Source organism: Quercus lobata, chromosome 10 (assembly GCF_001633185.2).
Source record: "Quercus lobata isolate SW786 chromosome 10, ValleyOak3.0 Primary Assembly, whole genome shotgun sequence".
NCBI classification, from domain to species: domain Eukaryota; kingdom Viridiplantae; phylum Streptophyta; class Magnoliopsida; order Fagales; family Fagaceae; genus Quercus; species Quercus lobata.
Genome location: NC_044913.1, coordinates 21,175,296 through 21,188,268, shown reverse-complemented (window position 1 = coordinate 21,188,268; position 12,973 = coordinate 21,175,296). Strand labels below are relative to the sequence as shown.

Genomic DNA, 12,973 nt, shown 5'->3' with positions numbered 1-12,973 from the left:
GTTTAAAACCTTTGGGGTGCATTATACACAACCTATTTACCTGTATTGTGATAGCAAAGCTGCTCTGTGCATTGCTGCCAATCCCGTGTACCATGAAAGAACAAAACATGTTGAAGTGAATTGTCATTTTATTAGAGAGAAAATTCAAGCAGGTGCTATCAAGACCTTCCACATTCCAACGAGGCATCAAATAGCAGATTTCTTCACTAAAGTCCCGGACAAAAGCAGTTCTTTCATCTTTTTTCCAAGATGAACTTGATAAATATATACAGTTCACCTTGAGGGGGAGTGTTAAACTGTGTACAAGACAAGGATGCAAGGACCTGCCTAAGCTGCAAGTAGTTTACTTTAGAATAGAAATGCTTAAGCTACAAGTAGTTTGTATATAGCATTAGTTAGATTCTGTTTTGACATTTGTCAGTTTTGTATTGGCTAGATTAGAAGTTAGTTAGAGCTGTTAGTGTTTCCCGCCTTTGATCCTATTATATAAAGGGCAAAGCTTAGATATTTATCAATACATGTTAATACAATTCTCTCTCTCTCTCTCTCTCTCTCTCTCTCTCTCTCTCTCTCTCTCTCTCTCTCTCTCTCTCTCTCTCTCTCTCGTGGTTTGCTTGATTTCCTCCATTGATGAAGATTGTATGAGAGCTTGAATTTTAACAATAGGCTCAGTGCCATTAATGGTGTTAGAGAGAGAGAGAGAGAGAGACGGCCATCAGTGGTGGAGACATTGTTGACCTGTGCTGCTGTGTATGGTGGTTGTGCTCTTGAGGTTTGGGCTTGGCTGAACTTGAGAGAGAATTGGGCTTAGGACAAAGAAACCCGCGAGAGGAGAGAGTGAGCTATCCATTGTGGCTTGTGGTGGTTGCTGGCGGTGTCCATGGGGTTTGGCTACGTGAAGCTTGGCCACCAGGCCCACCACCACTCGATTTGCTCTGCTGCTGGTTTAATCTTTTCATCACTTTCTTTTTCCCTCTGTCTCACTTGGATGCCCTCATAAGATGCCGATCCACCATTGTTAGGTGTCCCCAGTAGTTATGAAATGCTAAACATTGTATAATAAAAAAAAAAAGTTTGTCCATCAAAAAAAAAGTTTAAGAAAAAACAAAATTGAATTATTTTATTTTTTGTTTTTAGTTTTTATTTAATTAATTTTTTTAAAATAAGCTTTTATTCTAATTATTTAATTTTTTTAAGTTATTTATCTGATGAGAGAGAGAGGGAGAGAGAGAGAGAGGACGTGAGTTACAGATTTGGTAGAGAGAGAAAAAGGAGGCCAACAATGGTTTTTTTTTTGCAAGGTGGTTATAGATTTGAAGGTGGTGTTTTCTTTTTCCTTTTCTGGGATTTAAGCATGAGACAAGCTGTGAGAGAGAGAGAGAGAGAGATACAAATTGGAAGAAAACTGGAAGAGAGATTTAGACGTAGAAAGAGAGAGAGAGAGAATTGTGAGGAATAGATATTTTTAATAGATTGTTTTTTATATTATTTTAATGTTTTGATTATATTATTTTAATATGATACAATGTTAAAATAGAAAATGTGATATAGTTTATATTGTAAAGTAACGTGGTAAAATAAATAAAGTAAGTTTTGGTGTGACAAAATGGTATTCAATATAGCCCAGATGAGCTACTGCACTAATGCTCTTATAACTATAACAAGTGTCATATTTATGACTTTGTTTTTCATTCTACTCTTTCTCACGAGCAAAGTCGTTTATACTTTGAATTTGATCGCTACGTGTCAACAGTACTACTAATAAGATTCTGCATGCATAACACTTGCACCGCCAGTTCTCTCAGAAAAATCGAGCGAATGATGTGCTTTTAAGACGCCACAAATATATGCTCGCACCCCATTCCCAACCTTTATTCTTCTTCAACCACGCTCTCTCTCTCTCTCTCTCTCTCTCTCTCTCTCTCTCTCAAAGTTGAATTTACAACTAGTTCATATTATTCTCACCCCACTATCTTGTAGAATATTGCAAATAGATTAGTATATATATCTTGCATTTAATGCATAATTTTTCATCTTAATTCTTTGTGCATATTTTCAATCTTTTAGTTTCAATCACACAAATGTGACTCAGAACATAATATCAAGGGCTCTTATTTCGTTTAACTCTATTATATATGAGATTTGAAGTTGGATCATAAATTATGAAACGAGATTTGAAGTTTAGTCATAAATTATGAAATGAAGATTCAGGAGTAGTGGATTCTGGAAGTAGGTGGAAACTTTCCCTTAAAATAAATAATAATAATAATAAATTTAAAAAAAAAAAAAAAAAAACTTTATGCAGACGGTATCTTTTCTCTCTCTCTCTCTCTATATATATATATATAACTTCTATTTTGTACATTCACTACATTAACAACTTTACAGAAACCAGAATGACTATCTCATCAGGCAGCGATGCCCATCTCCTCATTTTCCCATACCCAGCACAGGGCCACATGATACCACTCTTAGACCTAACCCACCAACTAGTCCTCCATAGCTTCACCATCACCATTCTAACCACCCCAAAGAACCTCCATCTCCTCGACTCTCTTCTCTCCACTCACCCAGCTTCCATCAACACCCTCGTCCTCCCATTTCCCACACACCCTTCAATCCCACAAGGCCTAGAAAACACCAAAGACTTAGCCCCCACTTCTTTCGAAGCCATGATATGCTGTTTAAGTGAACTCTACGACCCCATAACACAATGGTTCAAATCCCACCCTTCACCACCTGCGACTATAATATCCGACATGTTCTTAGGTTGGACTCATCGACTCGCATGTGAACTGGGTATTCATCGTATCGTGTTCTCGCCCTCTGGTGCTATGGCTTTGTCTGTCATGTACTCTCTCTGGCGTGACCTACCTAGGAGAGAAAACCCTAGTGATGAAAACGAGGCCGTTTCGCTCCCCAACATTCCTAGTTCCCCCAAATACCCTTGGTGGAAACTCTCTCCCCTTTATCGTAGCTTCGTTGAAGCGAACCTAGATTCTGAATTCATCAAAGATGCGTTTCGCGCTAACATGGCGAGTTGGGGACTCGTTATCAACTCGTTTAACGGGTTGGAAAGGGTTTATTTGGAAAATTTGAAAAAAGATATGGGGCATGATCGTGTCTGGGCAGTAGGACCATTACTCCCATCTTTGCCTAATCAGAGAGGTGGGTCCAGTTCAGTCAAAGTAGAAGAGATTTTATCGTGGCTTGACACGTGTGAAGATCGCAAGGTTGTGTACGTGTGCTTTGGGAGTCAAGCTCTATTGAACAATAATCAGATGGAGAAGCTTGCATTTGGGTTAGAGAAAAGTGGGGTCCAGTTTGTTTGGGTGGTAAAGGAGCCCACAGAAGTATACGTGGACGGCGATAACAACACCGTTCCACAAGGATTCGAGGATCGTGTGGCTGGGAGAGGCCTTGTTATTAAAGGGTGGGCTCCACAGGTTTTGATACTAAGTCACCGAGCCGTGGGTGCGTTCTTGACTCACTGTGGATGGAACTCGGTCCTTGAGGGGATAATAGCAGGGGTGCCACTGCTGACGTGGCCATTGGGAGCTGACCAATTTGTGAATGATAGTTTATTGGTGGACGAGCTAAAGGTGGCAATAAGGGTCGGTGAAGGTAGAAAATTTGTGCCTGACCCGGACGAGTTGTCACGAGTTTTAGTTGATTTGGTGAGTCAGGAGCGAGTCGAGTGTAAACGAGCAACTGAGTTGCGTGGGGTGGCACTTGAGGCCATTGAAGAAGGCGGGAGTTCGGTTATTGAATTTGACTCGATGGTGAGCAAGCTGGCTGCACTTTCATTACCAGTGAAGAATAGTACCTTATAGTAATTAATTGATTTTTTTTTTATGAGTAGTAATTAATTGATTATTATTCGAAAAGAGAAGTATTGATATTGAAGAGATTTTTTTTTTTTTTTGGAGAAACAACCCAACTGGGTATTTTATTTGATAGTTGAAAAATCACTTACAAAGCAATGAAAAAGATATGGAGAAACATCTTTTATTTAAACCGATACAGGAAAAAAAATCTCGCACCCTGAGTTAAGGCATATATAAGCTAAAGTATTTCCTTGTCTAGGGGTGTGAGAGAAGGAAAAACACCGAACAGAGCTAGCATAAGACAAATGCCTTTTATCAAGTGACCATAAGAGGTTGATGGAGGAATACCACTTTGCAACACCTTGATGGATATTTCTGAATAACCCTCGAAGATAGAATCTTGAAATACTAGTTCGAGAAAAAATAAGTAGCTCCTCTAGCGGCAAGTGACTCGAGCACAACTACTGAAGATGGCTTTGGCATTTTCTCGAATGGGGCTGCTATAATCTCCCTTTGAGGATTTCTAACAACCACTCCTATACCAGCTTCATTCAGTTCATCGAACATGGCCCCATCGAAGTTTGCTTTCACCTTACCGTCGTCAAGGGGATTCCAAACCTTCTGTCCAGGGGGAGCACTGGTTGATGCACCCGAACCTTGTTTCTCCTGTTCCAAATCATCTAGCAAGTCGTAGCAAACCGATCCAATTTACATTGATTTTTGATCAACATCCCAAACAGATTAGCAAAGGAACAAAACTGGTGATTTGCAGCAACTAGCTCGTGGAAATCTGAGCTCCAAACTTTCTTAAGATTTGTACAGCCCCACAGCACAAGAAGGATGTCCTCAGGAACTTGCAAACATGAAGCACACAATGGATAACTAAAAATAGTTTTTTGTACTAGCTTCTTTAATGTTGGTAATGAGTCAGTGCAGGCTCTCCACATGAAGGATTTCACCTTATATTTGGGACATTAATCTTCCATAAACTGTTCCAAAAAGATCTTGAAGTAGCCCCATCAGAGACCGAGGCCAGCTCGCTGTCATCATCCACACATAAGAGATTGTAACCCGATTTTATTGCATAATCACCACAGCTGGTGCTCTGCCAAAACAGAAGGTTAGGTTGTGAAAATGAGCATAGCGGGATAGATTTAATTTTTTTTTTCCTCAAAAGGATAGAAGATCTGATCAATGAGGGAGGTGTTCCACCACTTTGTGTCTTGGTCGATAAGCTGAGAGACCACGGCTTCACTATGTAGTAGGTTTGGTGCTGAGACAATTTCTAAAACGTATTTTAATGTAGAAATAACATAATTTGTAATAAGAATTTGTATTTTTATTTTTTAAAAATTAGTTTTTCTAGGACTAACTTAACAAGCATGTCCTTTTAAATTAAAATTATATTAAATTAACAAGATGTAGACACCCCATTTTGCAACTCCCATTTGACCTAACTTGCATTGCATCGCATATCATTACCATATCATTTCACAAGTGCAAAAATGTAATTTTGGTTGTTTCATCTCCAAATACATCTCATGAAATAAATCTTGAGATTATAACGATTAAAATGACAGTTCATGGGTCTCAATTGGATAGCTAGATTAAAAGATACCAAGAAAACAAGTTTTAACGACAACATGCACTTGCATGAGGATATGATTTATGGTAAGGTTGCATGTACCTGATTTGGTCTAGAGACAAAGCATTTATTGATTCCATGCAAAATTAATAAATATTGATTAATTAATTGAACATACTTGGAATTGATTTGTTGAGCTTGTGGACCAAGGTAGTCAGAAAATAGAGTTGAAATTCGAAAGGAATCAAATTACAGTTGAATTGGGAAAGAACCAAACTGAAAGGTAAAATAATGGGAAATCTGGAACCAATTGTCGATCGACACTTGTATCAGAATCCCATATTTGCTTCCTTTTTCAGCCCGGCACCCTACTCAAATTGACTTTGCTCCCTACATTTTTCACTTAGAAAACCTTATTTTTCATAGTCCCACATTGTCTAGAGACTCAATCCTAGCTCCCCCATTTCTTGTATAAATATCCCTCTTTAGCAACAGCTCAAAAGACATCCAAAAAATCTTAGAGCTTCCAAGTGAATTGAGAATTTTCTCTTTCCCTCTTGAGGTGTTGTCTAGCTTGGAGTGTTGTGCATGTAGGTAAGGCTTCTAACCTTCTCAAGTTTGTTAATGCCCTAGCTTTAAATTCAAAGCATGTTTTATTTTCATGTTCTTAGTTAGTTTTTTTATTTTTTGTTTATCATGCTAGATCTAGGTTTTCTTTTTCATATTTTCTATGTTTATAGAGTTTTTAATTCAAATAGTATGTTCACATGTTTAGAATTAGGGTTTTTCCTAATTAGAAATATGTTCCTATGCTTTAGATTTATAATACTAGAATAACATGTCCTTGTATCCTAGATCTAAGATTATTTTGTTGATTAAAGTTTGGTTCATAGATTAAAGCATGTTTTTATTTCTAGTTCTTCACATGTTCTTAATTGCTAACACGTTAGAACTAGATTGTTCTTAGTCTTTGCATGATTAGGGTTTTTAATTCAAATAATATGTTCACATGCATCTCTAGATTAGGGTTTGTCACACATCACACACATATTCACCATCTCTTTCAATATTTGATATACATGCCTAGAATAGGGTTTCATCATGTTTTTGGATGTTTTACTCTTGCAATCACATGTTTTGGATGATATAAACTCTTAAATGATATAATATTATTATTGGTAATCAAAGTCTAGAAGATTGGTTTCATTGGTAAGTTGGATGCCTAACACCTTTCAAATCCTATAACCTTGCCTCCAAACTTAGATAAAAGGTTAGTAGATTAGACTTATCCTTGTAATTTTCTCTTTCTAGATTGTAGTTAGGAATCAAAGCAATTTATTTTTGCTTTAGATTATATCTAGAACTAAAGCCATGTAATTCTCTGGTCATTATCAAAGAGACATACAATTTCAATTTCAAATCATCAATAACAATGATTTATTTTTCAATTCTTTTGGTTTTCTTATTTTTTCAACTAGTCGCCAACCCGTGCGATGCACGGAAAATTTATAACGCTAAAAGGTTGGCAAATCAAATGCTTTTATGTCAATTTTGCAAGAAAAATAATTTGAGGGTTAATACTGCTTTCAAAAAAATTTATTATCTCACAAAGAAATATACCTAATTCTTAATTTGGGTAGGCCGACCAAGGTTGAAAGTAAAATATAAATACATTGTGTGATTGTCATGTAAATATAATTGATATAAAATATAGTTATTACTCCAATGTCACCAACCACAACAATACAAAGAAAAGTATATAGCTTGCAAATTCAAGTATATATTTTCCTATAGAAACTGGTAATAGAAATAGAAATAGCTATCATCTGAAACTTAGATAACACATTACCAACATAAATCCCTACAATATATTATATATGTAAAGCTTATATATATATATATATATATATCAAACTATTTACAATTACATACTAAACTTAGGCAAGAAAAAGAAAAAGCAAAGAGAAGTTAATAAACAAAATAAAAATCACCAAGAAATTATTAGCTCGTGAATCCCCACTCCTGATCACTTTCTCTCTAAAGTCTAAACTCTAAACCTCTCACACTAAATACTGAATCTATGTTTTGTTATGAAATGAAGTAGTTTATAATATATTCTTTATAGAAAGCTTCAAGTATCTTCCCAACCAAATTGAAAGCATAAAAGTTAAATAAGGAATAGGAAGGGAACCTGAGTCTCATGATTCTTTGCTGCCATAATAGCCGAATAGCTCACTCAAACAATGACTTTTATATGAGTGGTGTCTTCCTCTGTTAATCTTTAAGTGTGTCATGTTTTGTGGAGGAAGAACGTTGTATACAGGAAAACTAATTAGGCTAACACCATTAGAGAGTGTTAAGCCACTGAGATAATTGCTAGGGTTTTGAGATAGGAAGAGAAAAGTCCTAAACGTGTGTCACTCTTAACTCCGATTAATAGCCTAGGCCTCACTAGTTATATTATTGCTAAGGTTTATGGAACAAAAATAATTTTATATAAATAGAATAATAATTTTATTTAAATATTGTGCTGTCGTGGAAAATTATGGAAGTTTCAGATGCTTCAGTTTTATATATATATATATATATATATATATATAGATTAAATGAGTGGCAACTCCATTGTAAAACTCTTGACCTAGGAGGGAGAATAACAACAGTAAGATTCTCTCCAATGTCTCTTGAAAGGAATAACATGACTTCACCCCATTCACATGGGACATAGTCAAAACCTATAATTTTTAGGTTTGGATTGGAGGCGTGCTCTCTCACACAAGCATGTCACTTATTATGTCATGAAAGGAATATAATAATTGAGTTTTTTTAAAATAAAAAAAAAAAAAATTGTAAAGTGCATCCTTTTGGAAAGGAGTTGACTAGTTAATTTTATGGTTAGGACAAAATTTAGAAGGTTCTACCGTATGTCTTTCAATATAGCCCAAAATGTGTTATCTTTACTTGAAAACAATTATTTTTAATTATGTGAATGTTAAAAATGTTGCAAATCAGTGGCAATATGGTGCGCTATCGTAGGCAACCAAAAATAAAACCTATACTCGTAAAAATATATGTAGTAGTGCGAGTAAGGATCGTTCCCACAGAGAGTATCTAGCATAGTTTTATGCTACAAGGAGGGAGGGGGGGTTGAGTATAATGAAAACAATTTTAATAAGAAAAAAAAACAACTAAGGGACAATTCAAATTAAAATATAAAATTCAATCAAAAGAACAAATCTTGGTCTAAGTCAACATCCACCATCGGAATTTTACAACTGATCATCGATGCAAGCATATATCAATTCACACTTTGAATATTCACCGTTGGAACTATTTTCCTATCTCTCCTTAGTAGCAGTTAATTAGAAAACAAGCGATCTAATAAACCCTAACTACTAAACAACCTAAGACAAGCGCTAAAGGTTTAATCTAGTAGCAGCCTAAAGAACTAGAGAGATCGATGAAACTAAACAACACAAGCATAAGCCGTTGTATTTAATTTAGTCGAGTGTTCTTCCTAAGATCTAATAATTTCTGACGCAGCAAATCATTAAATCTTGGTTGCTTCACAAGTTAGAGAGATTAAACAATTACGGATTTGATATCTAACCTAGCAGTAGATTGTAACAAATAATAAAATAGTAGGCCTCATATTAATTAAACGAGACAATCATAAAAATAGGCATAGAAGAACATCCGATATTCAAAGCATAAATTGAACAATAAAAAAAAAAAAAAAAGATCTCACAGTTTTATTGATTCCGAGGCTTCAGTTTCCTTTGACCAAGTATAAAAGTTTTAGCCATGTAGGGCCATGATGAAAACTCAAAGGAGAAAATCAGAGAAGAGTGGAGAGAGAGGCATGTGTGTCCAATCTGATTTCTCCTCCCCCTTTTACATGTTAATTCCCCCATTCCTAAGCCTACAAAATCTCCTAATAATATTCTCAATAATAATATCCAAATCTAACTAATTAAGGAAAAATATTTTTTTAAAAAAAAGAAAGTATATAACTAGGAAAGTGGTGTTTTTCAGCTGGAATTTTCGTGCATCAGATTTGCAAGCTTCCAAAAATAAACCGCATCAGATTTGTGTATTAGAATTGCAGGCAAAGGAACATTCCAGAATGTCAACAGTGCAGGTGCAGCAACTTCAAGCCCGATTTCGACCTTGATGCAGCCCGTATCTCTCAAAACTCAAAACATGAAAGTTTTAGATCTTTGTCTTGGAGTTCCATAGCATCATGAATCATCTCAATCGGAGCTCGGATGAGAGAGTTATGTCCAGATTACGAAGCAATGTCAAAGCTGTCCAGAATCGCCCAATTAGCTACGTTTTGCACTTAATGCCTCCATTTGCATCCTAAATAAAAATATAAGAATAATGAGTACATTTAGGCACCAAATAAATATAAAAGACTAAACATTAAGGGAGAAAAATATGACATTTTGCATTCTCATCACAATACTTTCTTGGTCTCCTTCTTTAGAAAAATTAGTCTTCAAATCCTTTCAACATTTTGTACAAATTGAATTTAAAAATAAATAATAAAAAAAACCCAAAACCCTACTATGTTACGAATTGAAATTAAAGAAAAAATAAAACTAGAACCCTACTATGTTACAAATTGAATTTAAAAAAAAAAATCATAAAAATTCAATTACAATTACTTATGAATTGTTAAGTTTTGTCACTATGGTTAAATAAAAATTTCCATACAAATTTGGTCATGTATTCGAATTCTCTTATACTACCCTAAACAAGAAGAGTGAGGGATTAAGAAAAATTTAGAGCCAAGGTGGAACTAAATATATGTTGGGGATGTTATGATTTGAAAATTGAAACTCCTTTTTATAGTGTACTTTGATTATCAAATTGAATCTTATAAAGCATATTTGGGTTTCTTTAACTTTATCATTAATTGATGATGTCAAAAATCGTCAGTGAGTTGCACAGTCCTCACGTGCTTTAGATAAAACTTGCGAAACAGAGACAAAGAAGACCTTGCAGAGAGTACTGGTGTGATACTGGCCAAATATCCTCCGAAGGTTAAGTTAGAGAGAATTTCTACAACTCTAGAGTGCCAGAGCTGGGAAAATTACATGTACCTTGATTTGTGAGGGTTTTGGGGTTTTTATAGTAGTGTAGAGCCAACCTTAATTTCTTGGTGGAGAAGGTATTTCCTTGGAGGGGACATCTTCATCAATATTCTCAATTTATGGGATGATTTCTTTACAGGGATTCCTATAATTATGGTGGGGCGTGGAGCGCAAGATATTTTTATACCAGAATCCTTGGAGACTACTCATGCCATGTGGGTACCATGTAGATGCCATAAGGCTGATATGTGGTTTCAACAGACCGTTCCTTTCTATCTGTTCACTCGAAGGTGTTTGTCCTTCTCCTTACCTTTTCATTCAGGTCGCAAATCCGTCAACTAGCTTTGTTAGACCAACTATACCGTCTCTTCTAGTTCCCCATCTCTAAAGTCTGACTCCGTTAACTCAATCCGCCTACCTTGGAATTTACCCCAATCAGTTGCCCCCCACTTCATGGGTTCGTCGCTTGATACACCAGATGAACACATGGGGTGACGGCCTCAGCTAGTACTTGGGAATCGTGCTTTGATTGACAAGGTGGTTGCAAGTCATAAATGTTGTGGGACACATGGCGAAATTTTAGTGGCTGGTTACTTGGATCAAAGCATCGCTTCGTCTTCTACGCCGTTTCCTCTATATATATGTTGCCTTTCACTTTCATGTTTACTCTTTGCAACCATTTCCTAGAGTTAGCGCGCCACCATCATCTACAAGAATTTAGTACTCTGTCACCTCAGTGCGTTCGTTCACCATATTGCTTCCATCTCTTTTCTACATTGCACACCTGTAAGTGCTCTCCGTCCTGTACTCATATGTTTTATTTTCTTTCTCTTTTAAGTGTTATATGTTCGTCACGTATATAGACCTGTAGAGTCTTAGGAGTTTACCTGTCACTTGTAGGTGTAATAATGTCTAGTGAAGTGTCGAGTGAACAATCGCGTGTCTGCGAAGGAGCGAACTATGATGAGGTTTAGCCATCAGGTCAAAACGACTTTGGTGCCTCTTATTTAGAAAGGGTCCCGTCTACCAACTCACCTTCCAAGGAGGAAGAGGAGGATTCAGACGTGGATGGGTCAGAGAGTGCAAGTAGGGATTCAAATGGCGAGGAAAGCATTGAGAATGTCGAATCCCCTATTAGATCCGTCATTGGCCCTGACGGTCTTAGAAAGTTTGTTCTGCCCCTTATGTGGACGGTCAATGATTTCAACTAAACTATTAAGAGACCACACTTCGACACCCTTCGGAAGAGATATCAGATTCCCGTCGGCATCTCCATTTGTCTAACCTTTAAGTTTGAAAAGTACTATTACCGGGATGTTGAAGATGTCGGGATTATGAGCAAATGTTTAAGGCAGGACTTAGATCTTTGAGTGCTCTTCACTGTCGTCTACTTCAATACCTGGGACTAGCCGTCACCCAGATTGCTCCCAACGCTTGGAGAATCTTCCTCAGTGCGGAAGTAATTTATGGGGTTCTAACTAATGGGGAACGTTAGCTAACCATGGAGGAATTCTTCCATTGTTACCGTCCTTCTGAAATTGTCAAATCTAGGGGTATATACAGTTTCCTACCAAGGAAGCCGTTGCTTAGGTTAGTATCGAGACTCCTGATTCTAACAGAAAGTGGAAGAACTGGTACTTCTTTATTTAGGGGGACAACTGGATGTGTCACCCTAATGAATGGGAGAACGTGCTCGTTGAAGATAGTTAAAGGAAAAATGAGCTTATCACAGGTCATCGTATTACTATAAACATCTATAAGGGATAGAATGAAATGAGAGGGAAAATCAATAGTGAGTCTTTTAAGAAGGGATAACAAAAATCGAGCACGAGGCTTTGTGATGGAGTTATAGTGAGACAATGGATGGAGAACAAATGTCATCACCATGTTAAGGAATCTCGGACCTTTTGCAAAGCTTGAGCAAGGGGTGTTTTGACGGTTACCCCAAGATGAAGGTGTTTTACAAAATAGAGATGATAGTTCATCTTTGGACACAATCCTCAGACGATCGCAGCTAGGGTAGTCAGGATGAACTACCCTAGGAACGTGTAGTACCTCGGATACAATATCTGGAGTAACTACGATGCGCGTACCTCAAACATGAGTGATAAATGAGGTACTGAAGTATCGAATCCGTGCATATTGGAGTAAAACTCCTATATGATCATGGAGGGACAAGTGACTGGGATGCTACACAGTGACTCCCAACCTCGACTGTAGATGACAGTGGGAAGGTCAGTATTAAAAAAATCCGATAAAACGACTTGTCGTTCTAAATGAATACCACGTTGTGAAAAGTTCTCCAAGAAGTCCGACTTGGCCTTCTTATCACGGAATCGGACATGGGAGGGGGTAGAATCAGAGGAAGATGCCCCAGAATGAAGAGGGTTTTGGGATGGAGTGGATTTTCGTTTAGGTGCCATAGAGCAACTAACCAAAAGAGAGAGAGAGAGAGAGAGAGAGAG

General features: G+C 36.9%; 1 protein-coding gene across 1 annotated transcript; it reads left to right on the top strand.

The window, feature by feature from the left end:
* Window positions 1–2,378: 2,378 nt before the first annotated feature.
* LOC115963266 (UDP-glycosyltransferase 89B2-like) lies at window positions 2,379–3,918 on the top strand. Its single transcript, XM_031082211.1, has one exon. It carries the CDS (start codon window positions 2,397–2,399, stop codon window positions 3,831–3,833), a length of 1,437 nt encoding a protein of 478 aa, XP_030938071.1. The 5' UTR covers window positions 2,379–2,396; the 3' UTR covers window positions 3,834–3,918.
* Window positions 3,919–12,973: the final 9,055 nt, after the last annotated feature.